The 15,861-nt window shown below is 26.6% G+C and overlaps 4 protein-coding genes across 6 annotated transcripts; 2 read left to right on the forward strand and 2 right to left on the reverse strand.

The window, feature by feature from the left end:
• Positions 1–531: 531 nt before the first annotated feature.
• LOC132945143 (galactosylceramide sulfotransferase-like) lies at positions 532–2,712 on the forward strand. Of its 2 annotated transcripts, none has more exons than XM_061014801.1 (2): positions 532–820; positions 1,665–2,712. In XM_061014801.1, exons 1-2 carry the CDS (start codon positions 714–716, stop codon positions 2,710–2,712), a joined length of 1,155 nt encoding a protein of 384 aa, XP_060870784.1. In that variant the 5' UTR covers positions 532–713. The 2 variants fall into 2 exon arrangements, with proteins under 2 accessions (XP_060870784.1, XP_060870785.1); XM_061014802.1 differs by having other exon boundaries at positions 533–820; positions 1,674–2,712.
• Positions 2,691–7,990, reverse strand: LOC132945142 (U4/U6 small nuclear ribonucleoprotein Prp3). The gene is made up of 11 exons (XM_061014800.1): positions 7,654–7,990; positions 7,324–7,535; positions 7,108–7,266; positions 6,655–7,017; positions 6,377–6,537; positions 6,222–6,307; positions 4,189–4,331; positions 3,900–4,114; positions 3,683–3,829; positions 3,492–3,588; positions 2,691–2,997 (listed from the first exon to the last, which is right to left on the reverse strand). Exons 1-11 carry the CDS (start codon positions 7,802–7,804, stop codon positions 2,860–2,862), a joined length of 1,872 nt encoding a protein of 623 aa, XP_060870783.1. The 5' UTR covers positions 7,805–7,990; the 3' UTR covers positions 2,691–2,859.
• A 2,304-nt stretch (positions 7,991–10,294) lies between these two features.
• LOC132944527 (kinesin-related protein 4) lies at positions 10,295–13,429 on the forward strand. Its single transcript, XM_061013921.1, has 12 exons — positions 10,295–10,535; positions 10,611–10,697; positions 10,762–10,957; positions 11,023–11,144; positions 11,207–11,378; positions 12,041–12,252; positions 12,324–12,422; positions 12,485–12,585; positions 12,664–12,718; positions 12,789–12,884; positions 12,942–13,093; positions 13,178–13,429. The coding sequence occupies exons 1-12, from the start codon at positions 10,419–10,421 to the stop codon at positions 13,305–13,307; spliced, it is 1,539 nt and encodes a 512-aa protein (XP_060869904.1). The 5' UTR covers positions 10,295–10,418; the 3' UTR covers positions 13,308–13,429.
• On the reverse strand, positions 11,362–15,846 carry LOC132944526 (dimethyladenosine transferase 2, mitochondrial). 2 transcript variants are annotated; one of them, XM_061013920.1, is made up of 8 exons: positions 15,486–15,846; positions 15,119–15,294; positions 14,883–15,039; positions 14,675–14,814; positions 14,417–14,578; positions 14,171–14,331; positions 13,816–14,092; positions 11,362–11,709 (listed from the first exon to the last, which is right to left on the reverse strand). In XM_061013920.1, the coding sequence occupies exons 1-7, from the start codon at positions 15,664–15,666 to the stop codon at positions 13,819–13,821; spliced, it is 1,251 nt and encodes a 416-aa protein (XP_060869903.1). In that variant the 5' UTR covers positions 15,667–15,846; the 3' UTR covers positions 11,362–11,709; positions 13,816–13,818. The 2 variants fall into 2 exon arrangements, with proteins under 2 accessions (XP_060869903.1, XP_060869902.1); XM_061013919.1 differs by lacking the exon at positions 11,362–11,709 and having other exon boundaries at positions 13,581–14,092.
• Between the last annotated feature and the right edge of the window lie 15 nt (positions 15,847–15,861).

The raw sequence follows: 15,861 nt of genomic DNA on the forward strand, positions 1-15,861 counted from the left end.
ATACATGTGTATATACCTAAGTACAAGTGCATAACAATATTCGCATTTCTATAGCAAATATTGACGTAATGCAGGGAAACTGGTGTTCGGGCACTCACACAACGTCACATATGGATAGGTATCCTATCTGTAATTTATACGTTATAAACTCATAAATTTATCAGTATGTACACATGATAACGAAACAATGTTGATTTAAGATTAAGACAATAGTATAATAATTTATAACCTAACAGGTATCGAAACAGTCAAATACTCAAATGACTTGTAATTTTAATATGTTTACAAAACACGCACACATATAGGTTATACATATATACATATATTATATACCTAATGTAATATTATAAATAATCGAAAGCACTTATAAAATGTAAGTGTGTTGCGTGTAAGTTTGTAACTGTATAAAGAATTTTATCTCGAAATTAAGATATTAGATAGGTAACATACTAGGCATAACAATAATTTGGGTGGATATAGTAATAATATATTATTGGGTCACTTATATGAATAATTGTGTACCTAGCTTACATATTATAATACCTACGCCACACTTATATACCAGTTACCAGTTATAATACAAATATGCTATAGTTATAAGAACAATATGCTAGTGGTAACCTATTGTGACCTTATTATATAATAAATTAGCAAGAATTTAGTATTTCCTATAATTAATTATAAATAATATATATTTATTTTTAATAAATACAATGCGGTTTATAAAAATAAAATATGGTTTTGCCTATATTGTTATTTTACTGACGTTAATAACATTTTTAATAAGTTTTAATTTCATTTCAACAGGATTTGAACATAGGTATGTATATAAATTATATAAACTATAAATACTTAACTCCATATATAAATCATGATAACACATTAAGTACATATAACAAAACATTAACACATAATATAATATAATATATTATGTTTTTTAAAAACTTTTATTGTTCTTATGTCCTGTCAACTAGGGCCATTAGCATCGCTTTGCTTTTAGGAAAAATTTGATATTTAGCTTTTTATATAACCTTTGTAGATCATAATTTTTTAATTTCTCATACGCTCCATATTTTGGTTTTGAACAGGACCGTGAGGCGTGAAACTGGCCGTTAAACTTTTATTGCGAAGGGAGTTTATATTATTAATAAACTTAACAGTTTTAAAAAACGTACTAATGAGTACCTCTACCTGGCTACTTATAATGGCTAATAGCGATTATGCCTATTATTTCAAAAACATTACCTATCATTTCCAAATGCTGTTCTGAGGCTTTAAAACTTACTTAAATAATAAGTTAAATAGATAGTTGATGAAAAAAGGTATAGCATTCAGTTCTTAAAATATTTACGATAGGTACCTCAATTCTATTAATATTGTCGATATAGGTATGACATTTTTGAAACACAAAAATATATTTTTTTCCTTTAGATGTTAGGTGCATAAAAAAATAATAATAGTTACCTACCAGCTACCTATCTATATAATTGAAGCTTTTTTTTAGTCTAATATTTAATGTAACACTATATTAGTTTAATATTTTAATAATAATTTTCCAAAATAATAAGTACTAACAAAATATACTGTAAATTGGACAATACAAATATTAGTTAATATTTTCCTAGAATATGTATATTAAAAAATTATTTAAAAACTGTTACAAGTTTTTTCAGGACAATCATTGAATCAAAGTCACCACAATCTGCAACGGTCACAGAGAAGAAACGTATATTTTTTATGAAAACACATAAATGTGCTAGCTCTACTGTTCAAAATATACTGATGCGTTTTGGTCATATAAAAAACCTTGATTTTTTGTTACCAAATATGAATAATTACATAGGAAATCCTATACATTTTAACAAAAGTATGATAAGTAACAATTATTCCACTGAGGATAGCAAGTTTGACATGTTTGTCCATCACACCAGATATTCCCAAGAAATAAAATCTGTGATGAGACCTGGTACAATTTACGTCACTATTCTTCGGGAACCCACAGCATTGTTTCAGTCATTATACTCGTTTTACCATTTTGATAAAAAATATAAATGCAATTTAACTCAGTTTATCTCAGATAGACTTTCGAACAAATCGCCTGCAAATCAAATAAAACGTTACAGTAACAAATTAGGAATAAATCAAATGAATTGGGACTTGGGAATGGATACAGATGATTTTGAAAACACTGATAAGATAAATAGACATATAAATATGATCGAGAGAGATTTTGACTTTGTAATGATATTTGAATATTTAGACGCATCTCTTGTTTTGTTTGCACATTTCATGCGATGGCCATTAGAGCAAATGGCTTACTTACCACTCAACACCAGAAATAATACATACAAACAAATATTATCAAATGATGATATAAATCGGTTAATACAAGTCAATATGGCAGATAATATATTATACACACGGTTTATACAAAAATTTAAAAAAATGATAAATGAATATGGAATAGAAAAGCTAAAAAAAGGAATTAAAAGTTTAATGGCCATAAATCAAGAAATCTTAGAAATGTGTGTACAATCAGTGGCAAATAAAGGTTATGCTAGAACTACATCATACAAATTAAAAGCAAATACAAAAACAGTGTGCAAGTATATTGCAATGAATGAATTGAAATACACATCACATCTAAGGGAAATACAATATGAGAGACAAACGAAATATAAAGCACTGGATAAATTAATGAATAATAATTAAATATTATAAAATATATTATCATATAAATTAAAAAAAAACATTGTTGAATTACAAAAATATCTTTTTTTTTATAAATAAGATAAATACATATTTTAACCGAGTGTAAAAACTCACAAATTATTGAATGCATTTATTCTTACATTAATTTTAATCCATTATCAAATCACTATAAGCTAGATCCCAATAATGTTCCACTCCATGTTTTTTTAATTGTTCACGAGCCAACTTTTCAGAAGCACATACTTTGAACTTTATTTCTCCAAAATTACGTTGCTTCGACATACCCTGAAACAAAATCACAAAATACAAAAGTGATCAGACATTATGTAATACTATTTTTGAAAGTACATAATTATACATTTAAATTACAATACAAATTGTGAGTAAACTAATATTCATCAATACAAATATTATTCATTTACTTACAGCATAGAATTTAGTTTTCCCTAATGAAGATAATTTTTAAAAAAAAATTCATATTATGTCTTACGTTATAAAATAATCCAATGAAAAAATAGTTAACATTTAATTCTATTAAGCTTAATAATAGTTGAATCATGAAATTGTATAATTGTATATTTATAGTTTTAAATAGTTGTGTAATTATAAAGTTATTACATTTTATTCAATACAAGTTTGTATTTACTATTTTAAAAATAATTAAATTTGTATAATATATAAGTTTAAGTGATTAAATAATTAACTAAAATCTACGAACAAACAAATGCAAAAATATATTTGTCCAGCAATATTTGATAATACAATATTTTTTTTATTACCTCCCATACTAAAGAACATTTATTGTTTGATTTTGGTTCTGATTCATCTTTAGTTTTAATAACATCATCTTCCCATTTCATTCTATGTAACATCAATCTAAACATATATATATATATATATATATTGTTTATTAATTTGTGAATATACTATCATTGATATAATTTAACAATTAAATAAATAATTTAGTTACCTTTTATACTTTTTTTGTTGTTTAGGTCCCCCTTCGACAATAACAACATTACAATCCTTACACAAAATCACACAACCAGTCATAAATAGTTGTTTGCTATTGGTTTCTATTTTATATTTTTTCGATGGATTACCTAAGTCTTTTATTCTAAAATACATACACATACATTTAATTTACTTACATTTATTCAAATAACTAATACTAATATCAAGTTTACCTATATATAGCAATGTTAACACCTAATGTAGTATCTTCCTGCAACTTTCTCATTTTTTTATCACGTCTTTGTTCTGGATTTAACCGACGTGATGCATTAGCTTCTTCGTGAGCTTTTTGACGTTTTGCCATTTGTGCCCTTACATGAGATTCCATTTTAGTTGGATCTTGAACTGCTTCTGTCCCCAATACTCTCATCAAGTTTGAAATACGAAGCTAATAATTAAAATTAAACGTATTAAGAGAAAAATAATACAGGGAATATGCTATATAGTTTATGATTTAAATACCTTAGGTTCAGCTGGAGGTTCTAAACCAAGTCTAATTTTTTCTTGTTCTTCTTTCCATGTTTCACGACGGTTTTGACGACGTAGCTTCTTTCTTTCTTTTTTTGTTAAGAACACTGGCATAAACACAGGTTTTAATGGATCAGCTGAAAATAATTTATGATTTATTTAATTATTTATTTATTAAAAAATGTTGTAATTGTAGTGATCAATGAAAGAAGACATTAAAAATGTAAACTTTTTTAATCTTTTATTATTTATGACTTATGATTTATGTTAAAACTAAAGTAAATTATTTTGAATTGAATTAATGCAATTTAAGTTGAAAAATTTTTATATTAACTAAGTATTTAGTTTTTAATTAAAATAAAGATAATTATAATATTTATAAATATGATTTAGATTGAAGACAATATAAATAATAAAAAAGTACTTAAAATGTAAAAATCGACATTTTATATGTCTCAAAAAAGTAACTGCATTTGGTAAAGCATTGGCAGCTTGGACTTAAAATACTTTTTTTACATAGAAAATGATATACTCATGTAAAGTATTCCCTAGACATTACAAATTTTTAAAAATAACATCAACAACGCATTGTCTTGGGAAGCTCTTTTGATATGTACCGTAATTACAAAGAAAAGTATTGTAATCAATTGATAATTTAAAACAAAATATGAAAAATGATATTAATTGATAAAAAAAGAATGCAAAAAAAAATGTTTACCTATTTACATAAAAATTAAATGAAACAAATTTTTATACAAGATTTATTTTTCTATCTTTATCCAAAACAAAAATTAATTTGCCTCTTAATCCAAATCCTATTTATAAATAGGCCGAAACCCAAAATATTTTGGGGTAACCTTGGATGGAGCCCTCACTTACAAGGATCACCTGATAAAGACTGCTGAAAAAATGATAACAAGGAATAATATCATTAAAAAACTGGCAAACTCAGAATGGGGAGCAGATATTAATCGTCATTTGGGGGGGGGGATCGGGGAATTTGCCTCAGTCTAGTATTTACATCAACCTAAAGTCGGCATATTTACCACACGCCCCCCCCACCCTTTTTAACCTCTATGGCACTATGCTGTAAGAATCTGAATGAAAAAAATGTTGTCGGAAAAGCAGTGAAAAATTACCCGTCTAATAAAAATTGAAATTACGCCACTGCCTTACCCTAACCTAACCCTCAGGATATTAACAGTAGCACTTACACAATCAGTAGCTGACTATTGCTCACCAGTATCGTGTTAAGTGCCACACAAATAATGACACAACTCAACTTTCCTATGAGAATAAATCAACACTGGAGCAGTTAAATCTACTCCCACGGAATGGCGCCTGAACTTGGTAACTTAAGTCCACCCTATTTACATTGATGCAACTCACTAGTACGAGAGTGAACCAAGTGCTTTTTGAACAGGGTGTTCCCAATACATTACAATATAAATACTGGCCCTAACTTAAGACTAAAATCTAGAAAACCTACTTGGAGGCTTGCCCAAAAATTAATATCAGAAAAATTCAACGTAAACAAGGAATGGAAAAACAGAAATCTTGATAAACTCAACCTAATTGATAACCCAAAGGAAGGAGAACTGGGCTCTAACCTCCAGAGAAGGATATATTGACACTTTACAGGCCACAGAAGGACAGGATACATGCATATGTACCACAAATGAGGACAGACCCTCACCAGAGTGTGACTGTGAACACGAAAAACAAACTGCTACACACATCACTGATGAATGTAATATTCAGCAATTACAAGAAGGAATGAAAGAACTACACATAGCCACAATAGATACAGATGACTGAAATCCTTCGACACACCCATTACTTATATAATATATTATAAACTATAATTTATATTTATTTTACTTATTTACTTATTTTATATAATGTTAAATTGTGATTGTTATATTATAGCCATATAAAAAAATAACAATAATTTATAAATATTATAATATATCAAGTTTTAAACTTAAATTTAAATTCAGTAATATATTTTTATTTTATAGTCTTACTTGGTGGTCTCATTTGCAATGGATGTTCCACTAAGTGTGATATATTACTTCTCTTAAATTGAACTTCGCCGGCCTCATTTAAATAACTACAATTTGAGAAATTTTATTTATAGTTTAACAGTTAAGTAACAATATATTTACAATTACAAACTTACGATGCTCCATCTAAAATAACACTATCCCACCATTCAAAATCAGGACAATGTTCAGTTAATTGTTCTTCTTTGGGCACTAACAATGCCATTTTTGTTACAGATGAAATGCCAGTTTTACGAGCAATTTGTGAAATTTCATTTTGTAATTTTTCTAACTGGGCCTACATTACAAAATATTATTAATACATATAGATACTAAGTACTAACATAAAATATAACTAATTGATATGAACGTATGGATTAAATATGTGATGATCGGTATGAATATTTTAAAATACCTTCATTCGTAGACGATCAGCAATTTGTTGAAATTTACCAGGTTCATGAAATTTTAATGATCGCTTTGTACGGATATTTGTTTTTAATGTCAATCGTGGATCAAAAAACTTTAATTCAGAAGAATCGTCATTAGATTTTTCACTGAATGTTTGTTTAAATTCTTCTCGTTTTTTCGCTCTGATATTAGCTTTTAATGTGGGTATAACTTGAGTTAACTGAACTTCTTTACCAGTAATATCAATCGTACGTCCTTCACTATCAAGAATTAGAGGAGTTGGTTTTTCAGCAGATGAACTCATAGTTTTGGGTACACTTGGAACTGTCTTAATAAGACCGGTGGCTAACTTTTTTTGTATTTGAGCCTATATAATCCAAAAGATATAATATTAATATGTATTATAATTTATAAACAAAATTATAATCCAGACATAATATTTTATAAGCAAACTAACCTGCAACTGAGCAATTTTTGCTTGTTTCTCAAAATCAGTTGTTATTTGTGGTTTTTTATCTTTGCCATTAGTATTTTTTTGAACACCAGATGACGGTATGGACAGTGCTTTTTTCCGTTCTTCGATCATTTTTTGAGCATTTAACATCATGTCTTTAATCTGTTAAAAACAAAAATAATATTGAACACAATCTGAATAAAAAAAATAGGTGCGTACCTGTCCCATGGAAAGTGCTTCTTCTTTGACCACAGTTGTATCATCTTCTTTTTTACGTTTGATATTATTTTCATCATACTCAGTTTTAATACTACGCTTTGTAGTTGCAGGCACAGTATTGACCTTCATAGTCATTCCTTTAGCCAAGTCGAAAGCCTTGTCAGTTAAGGATAATGCTTTACCCGGATCCAACAGCGAAGACCGAAGTTTGTCTATGAGAAGGTAAGACAAAATTAGGTATTGTCTTTATGAATGAATTAATAAATTAGGTAGTAAATAATTTGGTAGTTGGTAGTTAGTGTACATTTAATTTAATTTTAAAGTATTTACCTGCGGTTTTATACTTGTCGTAACCAGACGACAAGCAGTGCATTAATGTAGTCACCAGAGACGGTTCTCTGAATCCAAGAAATTTAGACACAGTTTTCTCCAAATACGGCTTGATGTCCTCAACTTCTTTTCTACTGATTGACAATGCCATGTTTTTTTTGTTAAAATATTATCGTACCTATGGTGCCCTAGTAAAATAGATGAAAAATAACCGATTACCGGCGAATAACAAAGAATAATGAAAACGAAATACTGAATAACGTAAACGTTTGTAAACGTTAGACTAGGACCTAACTCAAACCTACGGTCGGATACTTGGATAACAGAATGTCAGTATCACCGTGAAGAGATAAAACAATAACATGGCAAATAACTCACTTATTAGGCCATGAGTTTACGGAAAGATGAAAAATCGGATCACTACCTTTTGTTCCTTTAAAGAAAGATGTACTAAAGTCTATTTGTACGAATTGAATTAATAATAAATATATTAATACATCTATCGTTTATGGGGTCTATAGTCTATGATTTATATCCAAAATGTATACTGTATTTGGTTTTATGTATAGGTCCATTTTTTTTCCATAAATATTTTTCAGACGCTTATATTTTAAACCAAATAATATTTGTACCGGTGACCAATATAATATTATTATATTGTTCCAAAATATATTTGTGCCACTAACCAATACTTCCAATATTTGTTTGTTCTAAAAGTTCTAATGCTCATCGTTCCAAACTATATGCTAAAAGCTAATATTATAAACAAACAGTGAACATTTCATGTATCTACGGCTATTTGTTTTAGAGTTATACTAAATTACCAAAAACCAAAATCAATTTAGTCGAAAACCGATTTTGCTTAGAAATTCCCGTTTTCCCTTAATTTTTATTTTGTTTTTCCCGGCGCATTTGAAAACTACTGAGTATTTTTCATTTTTGACTCCTTTGAGTACCATTGAACAAGATACTGTAGTTAGTAGGTTTACTTAGTAGTTTTACTGCCCCCAAACAGTCAGTGCGGATCCAGGGGTTGATTTTTTTTTTTTTTTTGGTAGGGGGCATACTACAAAAAGTTCCAAAATTGGATAAACACAGTGTATAACAAAGGAAAACCACGGCAAATGCCCCTTCCCCCCATTAATCCGCCACTGTAAACAGCAGTGAAAGGCAAAAAAAAATTTAAAAAAAAATACATCATCGTAAAATCAATACATTCATTGCTCCGCAGCCTTCGGCTCAGAATCTAAAATTGAACAACTGATGGAGTTTAACCACAGAATAGATTCATATAGCAACAGGTAGTCAATGTCCAAAAAATATATATAAAAAGATCTCCAACTTCCAAGATTTAATTTGTTATGAAAAATAGAAAGAGGACTTGGGAGCCCGCAGTCAAATGTTTTTTAAAAAACAAATAAAATTTAAAAAAAGGTGGATAAGTGGATGTCGCTCTGCTGTACAGTAGGTTACAAGTGGGTCACTGTAATGGATGGTGTTAAATTTGAATTCAATGATATAATATCATTGTATAAGAAAAACGATTCTGAGCGAAAACGATCTGTCAGCCTATGATTTTTACCAAGTATATTTGATGATATTATTGTGAATAAAGTAATTTATATATAACCTATTTACTCGGAGCCTTTGTTTTAAATTTTCAATTTTTAGCCATAAAAGTTAAACATTTTATACATTTTTAACCACAAAATAATTAATAAATTATAAATTTGATAAATGTTGTCAAAATTTGAACTTTAAATGCTTATAATTAAAAACTGTGACTAAGGATTTTTAATTTTTTTCATCTGCCTTTGAAACAATAACCTAGGAGCCTTCTATTAAATTTTCAAGCTTTTTTAATCAACAGATAAAATTTTATTGATATTTATAGAAAAAAAAACTAAAAAAATTGAAAACTGACAATGGCCGTAAACAGCTCAAAAAGAGTCAAAATATTTTGTAAATTTTATGGTGTATAGAAAATGCTAATATAAACATTTAGTCAAAATTTCATGTTCCTACGGTCATTTGTTTTAGAGTTACACCAAAAACCAAAATCGATTTTCTCAAAAACAGATTTTGCGTAAAAATTCCCGTTTTTCTTAATTTTTCTTTTGTTTTTCACGTCGCTTGTGAAAACTACTGTGAAATTTTTACTTTTGACCCCCCCCAAAGTACCAACTAGATTCACTTTCCTATCAGAAAAGTTACTATTGAAGAAAATACAAGCACTTTTACTGTCCTAAAAGGTGATGACAGACACAAAAATAAAAAAAATAAAAAAAATAAAAAAATAAAAAAATAAAAAAAAAACACACATCATTGTAGAATCAATACATTCATCGCTTCGCTCAGAATCTAAAAAAATTCATGTCAAATTGGCACCAGGCTGTCAATTTTTGAACAATTTAGACAACATAATCAACTAGAATTAAGTTTATAAAAAAAATTGGAAAGAGGACCTGAGAGCCTGCAGGCATATAGGTTTTGACTTTTAAGAAATAAATAAAAAATTTGAAAAAAATTCATATCGCATCATGTAATCATGATGAATGTTCAAAAAATCTATATAAAAAGATATACAAGAGTTAAATATTGATAAAAAAAAATTGGAAAGTAGGTATATAAAATAATTAAGTCCATTGTATATTTTCTTCTCAGTTGTCACCTAGGAACAACAATGTTTATCTAATAAATTAATCTTTGATGAATACACTAAATTAATAACCTTACAGATTATATCTAGGAGTGTTTTTGAATTTATGGATACTATTAAAAAGTATTTTATTAAGTCTGTTACAGACAATGGCAATAAATCAATGGATGAAAATGATGAATCAAATGTTAATACAATTTGTAACAAGACTCAGGATAAAGAGGCAAGTTTCATCATAATAGAAAGGACAACAAATTTATATTGTTAAAAGTTAAATTATAAATTGTTTATTATCTAGAATGAGATGATCATTCAATCGTGTTCTGAGTCTATAGACATGACAGATATTCCAGATACAAATAAGCATTTTTTACATAAAATAAAAGTAAGGTAAAGTAGTTATAAATATCTTATAGATATTTTTTTTTTTATAAATATTAATTATTTAGAGCTTAGAAGAAGAAAACGACCGTTTGTTGTCAATAATTGAAAACAAAAATATTATAAACAAGGATAGTTTAAAATGTAATTGTAATACCATGCCGGATTTTGCAAATAAAAAAATATTACAGTTAACAGATAGGGTACATGAGCTTATGTCAGAATTACAAATAATCAAATCATCAGCATCTGATGACTATGCAAGTATATACTGTTAGTAAATAATATAATATTTTAGTATTTATTAATATTTTTAATTAACATTCTAGAAAACAAAGATTTTACAGAAATTAAACAGTTGACTGATAAATATAATTTGTCGAATAAAAAGATTTGCAATTACCGTAACCAGATAATGCAATTGAAAAATGATTTGAAAACTACTCAAAATGTAAGAATGGTTTATATTGGGGACTAATATTTTGTAATTGATATTAATTATTCACAATTTAGGCGTTATCTAATGAAATTGGAGATCCAGCAATGATGCAAACAGTTTTATCGGACACAGGAAAGTCAAATTACATAGGACGTGCGCAAAAAATATTGGTATTGCAGCAAAGAATAAACGAATTGCAAGCAAAACAAAGTGATTCAAAAATAAAAGAATTGCATAATTCAACTGGTATTATTGTAGTTGTAATATATATTCATAAAATGCACTTCATAGGAAAATATTATTGGATTAGTATACATATTTTTGTTTAGCTAAACATTCTATTTGAACCTTGATTTTTTATATTTATAGCTATTATTAATTTTATCATAGTAAATTAATGTTTTACATAATAAGTATATTGAATGTACATAACACAAGTTCAATTACACCAAACTTGCTTTGGTATAGTTAGTTTTATATTATTTGTTAACTCTATATGATTGAAACTTTGTTCAATTTGTTATTTAAAATTTGGTGTATGTTGCTGTATAGTGTATTTTGCTGTTTTACCTATAAACTAAAAAAAAATATTTAAAAATCATGTAGTTAATGAAAATAAAATATTGAAATGTCAAAAGTTTTAGAAAATTAAACTCTATAAAATTTCTATCTTAAATTGTTTAGAAATTAAAAATTACATTGTTTTCAAACTTTTTTGACCAATAAATGTAATTAAATCAAAAAATAAAATATATGTAGTCCTTGTCTCTATGAGTCTAATAAAAAAACAGATTTATGATAAATGTATTATCTCAGGGGATATCTTAATGGTTAAATCCTCGCGGGACACCCTTAATAGATAAGTAATACCATTTATAAATCTGTTCTAACCACTATATTTTTTATAGTTAACACCAAAAAAATGGAGAAAGCACGTAAAGCAATTAATGACCAAATATTAAAAGATACTCAATTAAAGGTTAGCGAGTTGGCTAAATCAGAGGAAATTTGGAAAAGACGAAGTAAGGCATTGGATGTAGAAATGACTGTTTTAAGAGTGCAAATACAAAAATTATTATCAAAATCTGAATTTGATAACCAACTTATTGATCAATTAAAAGTATTGTTAACATATTATTATATAAACATAAACATTATATATGTATTAATATTTGTTTTATACATTCATAGGCTGAGTTAAGTAATAATAATAAGCAACGGTTTAAGACAAAAGACTCTGTAACTAAACTAGAAGAATCAATTACATTACTTCAGTCAAAAAATGAAAAAGTTTGCTTAAATATACATTAAGAGTTAATATGATTTTATAAATTAAAAAAAAATGATTATAGGCAGCAAAAATAATTGAACAACAAACATCTGATTTGAATGATAGAGATATGAGAATATCTCATTTAGAATCTAAAATACTAAACATTACTGAAACAATTCAGTAAGTAAAAATAGTAGTATAATAATAATAATGATATTATGATAATTCATTAAGTACCAAATACTAAATACTTTACAGGGATCGTAATATGTGTTCAATAGATTTTACAGATCCTAAAGAAATTTTTATTAAGGTAATGAATTAATAATTAAATATTAATTAATAATATCATTTAGAGGTTATAATATAGTTTTATTAAATAGAAATTGAATGGATTTGAAAACCAACAACTAGTGGACCTATTAAGCATTGCTCACAATAAAATTTGTGAACATGTTCTAGTTGCTATTGATTTTAAAGTAAGTACATTGTAATAAAATTTTTTTATGATATTAACAGAATAACTTATTTAAAAGAATAAATACTTAATGGAAAAACAAAAGTTACAAAAATTTGAATCAAAGTTGGGATGCTTAAGTTCATCATTCAAGCAAAGATCAAATAGTATTTCATACCATTTGAAACATGAATTAAATCCAAATGAAAAACTAATAGAATTACAAAATAAGTATATAATAAATTTAATAATATAATAGTATATCTACATTAATAATAATTGAGATCATAATAAATTATATTTTATAACATTCAGACTGGAACTGGTTGAAGAAGAGCGTGCTGCTTTTAAAGAAAGATTAGATACTCTTATAATGTTGAATAAAGAAAATGTACATACGTTTACTCGATCATTAAACAATATGAAACAGCAGTTAATAAAGTAAATAAAATACTGAACTGAATCATTTATGTTTAATATAGTTCATGCTTTTTTGTATGGTTAATCATTTTTAATAAATTCACCAATTCATAAGAAATACAATTCTTTGAAAAAAGTACGCCGGCGGTACCACCACAAATGTCCAGATGAAACAGTAAGGTTATCTATTATATTTTGATAGGTACTGAAAGTTAAAATCCCTCAAGTTTAATTTGTCTGAAATTTGGAGAAATCAATATTTCTCGATATCATCACTAATTGAATCAACAAAAGCAGCTTATTTATTATATTTATTATTTATTATATGTATAACTTTTAAATTATCATAAATTACTATAATTATGTAACTCAGATATTAGTATTTATTAAAAAGTAAAAACTAATCTTATACATCAAGTTTAAAATAAAACATTAAATACATTACTAATTGAACACAAATATAATAAAATACACAATCTCTGACAATAAATAATAACATTAACATTATTTTGAGTTCAGTCTTTTTTACTTACATATTAATTGTCCTTGTTATTATACTCTTCTAAGTCTATAGAAGAGTTATTTTCAGATTGTTCAATAATAGAGTCTTCAGGTGTGATTTGTAATGAAGGTAATAATTTAACAATTCTGCTTTCCATTGAATTTAGAAATGGTGAATCATTAAACTCTGGCAAACTAATAAATTTTAAGAATAATTGTAAAATCTGAGGAGGTGTAAGATCACCAAACTGAGTAAATATTGTGTATCCCTGGGCAATAAAATAAGGTCCACAACCAGGTATCCACTGCCTAAAAGTAAAAATAATCAACAAATTATGATAACCTACTTGACAATATAATTGTAATCTATTATAAGAGTACACTTACTCTAACATTGGTATTACAAAATTTTTACGGCTTAGTGTATGATGCTTGACAAAGTACCAAAATGGTTTTAATAAATCTTCTGTTAAGCCTTCTGGGTTTAAAATTTCTCGACGGCCTACAACTTTTGCTAAGACCATATACTTATCATCTGCTTCTTTTAACTAAAAATTAAATTAAAATTAATATACCTAAAACTTAATATTTTTAATTAATTTTTAGATAGTGCATATTATATTTTTTGCTAACCTCTTTAAAACGGACATTTTTACTACCAGATTTTGAAATATGTGGTGGAAAAAATGCTTTCCTTGGATAAGTTTTTAATGACTCTATATCAAAAATGCTTTGAAATAGAATTGTTTGTGTTTTATAATATTTGCTATCAATAATTGGTTTGCAAGAATATCTCTAAAAATAAAAAGACACGAAATATTACATAATATAATGTTAAATAAATTAGGTATAAAAACAGAATTCAATAAAAATTAATTTTCAATGTCTTACCTTAAATACTGATGGTGAAAGTAATAAATAAAATTCTGGTCGACCATAAACCATCAATCCAGTTTGAAATATAAAACTATAGATCAAATAATTCATGAACTTCTTATTTGGTAAAGAGGCAATTATTTTAAGCGACGGATCTATAAATATTAATTCTTTTTAATTCAGTGCCTTAAAAGTTTATGGAAATTAAAAAAAAATCATATACTTTCTTGGTTCCATGGTTGTTGTGGTGTACCAATACTTGATAGAAATTTTGAAACTCTGTCTCCTCGATCCATTCGATCTTGAAATCCAAACTTCCACAACAAGAGAAAATTCCCATGGTTGATTTTAATTCTATTACCATACTTTGAATTAACTGCCTATAACCAAAATATTATATTAAATATCTTAAATAAATAACATTGGTAGGACCATATAAAAAAAAAATGTAATACTAACCATTAAAAATTCTTTGAATACATTATAATTATTTTCATATATGCATATATTGTAATTTGTTTTTTCCAATAAATGTTGAGTAATTAAACACGGACCAGGGTTGGCTTCAATTATTTCTATTTTTTTGTTACCGTACTTTTTAGTTAAATGTTCAGATACCGTATCTGATATATCTTCTAAACAAATTTACAAAATAAATAATAAAAACATAAAAAATATATGCATCTATATAAATAATATCCTTATCATTGGAACACACCACAATTAATCAATTCAAATTGTAATAAAAATATTATATTGTATTATATTACAATTTTATTATATCAATTAAACTAATAGGTATAATTTATATTATGTTATTATTTACTTGCTACATCATTACAGTACACGAACATGCTCTCTGGATACTTGAGTTTTTTAAAAGAACTTAAATTGTCATTTATATTTGGTACTTTTAATGTTGTTGCAGTTGAGGAATAATACCGTTTGCGCCAAGTCCATTTAAAAAAGGACTTAGACGAAATCCAAGCATTCTTTTTTAAATTCATATTTTTATTTATAGTAAATGTACATAACTGTAGTCATAGAATAATTATATAATTAATAATCTAATAATTATCCTGTGCTGCAGTTTATTTTAATTTAAAAATTAATAAGTATAGAAAAAGGAAATGAGTAACTAATAACTAAATACCTACTATTTTAATAACTATAAAGTAAACGTGCTTACTTTTATCAATTTA

Source organism: Metopolophium dirhodum, chromosome 5, assembly GCF_019925205.1.
Source record: "Metopolophium dirhodum isolate CAU chromosome 5, ASM1992520v1, whole genome shotgun sequence".
NCBI lineage: Eukaryota > Metazoa > Arthropoda > Insecta > Hemiptera > Aphididae > Metopolophium > Metopolophium dirhodum.

Coding starts and splice junctions, on each gene's coding strand:
- LOC132945143 (XM_061014801.1), top strand. CDS start 714: ATGCGGTTTATAAAAATAAAATATGGTTTTGCCTATATTGTTATTTTA. Junction 821..1,664: donor TCAACAGGATTTGAACATAG/GTATGTATATAA, acceptor AACTGTTACAAG/TTTTTTCAGGACAATCATTG.
- LOC132945142 (XM_061014800.1), bottom strand. CDS start 7,804: ATGGCATTGTCAATCAGTAGAAAAGAAGTTGAGGACATCAAGCCGTAT. Junction 7,267..7,323: donor AAGCACTTTCCATGGGACAG/GTACGCACCTAT, acceptor TGTTTTTAACAG/ATTAAAGACATGATGTTAAA. Junction 3,830..3,899: donor GTTAACATTGCTATATATAG/GTAAACTTGATA, acceptor TATGTATTTTAG/AATAAAAGACTTAGGTAATC.
- LOC132944527 (XM_061013921.1), top strand. CDS start 10,419: ATGGATACTATTAAAAAGTATTTTATTAAGTCTGTTACAGACAATGGC. Junction 12,423..12,484: donor TTCAGTCAAAAAATGAAAAA/GTTTGCTTAAAT, acceptor AAATGATTATAG/GCAGCAAAAATAATTGAACA. Junction 12,885..12,941: donor TAGTTGCTATTGATTTTAAA/GTAAGTACATTG, acceptor CTTATTTAAAAG/AATAAATACTTAATGGAAAA.
- LOC132944526 (XM_061013920.1), bottom strand. CDS start 15,666: ATGAATTTAAAAAAGAATGCTTGGATTTCGTCTAAGTCCTTTTTTAAA. Junction 14,815..14,882: donor ACAACCATGGAACCAAGAAA/GTATATGATTTT, acceptor TAATATTTATAG/ATCCGTCGCTTAAAATAATT. Junction 14,579..14,674: donor TTTCACCATCAGTATTTAAG/GTAAGACATTGA, acceptor TTTTATTTTTAG/AGATATTCTTGCAAACCAAT.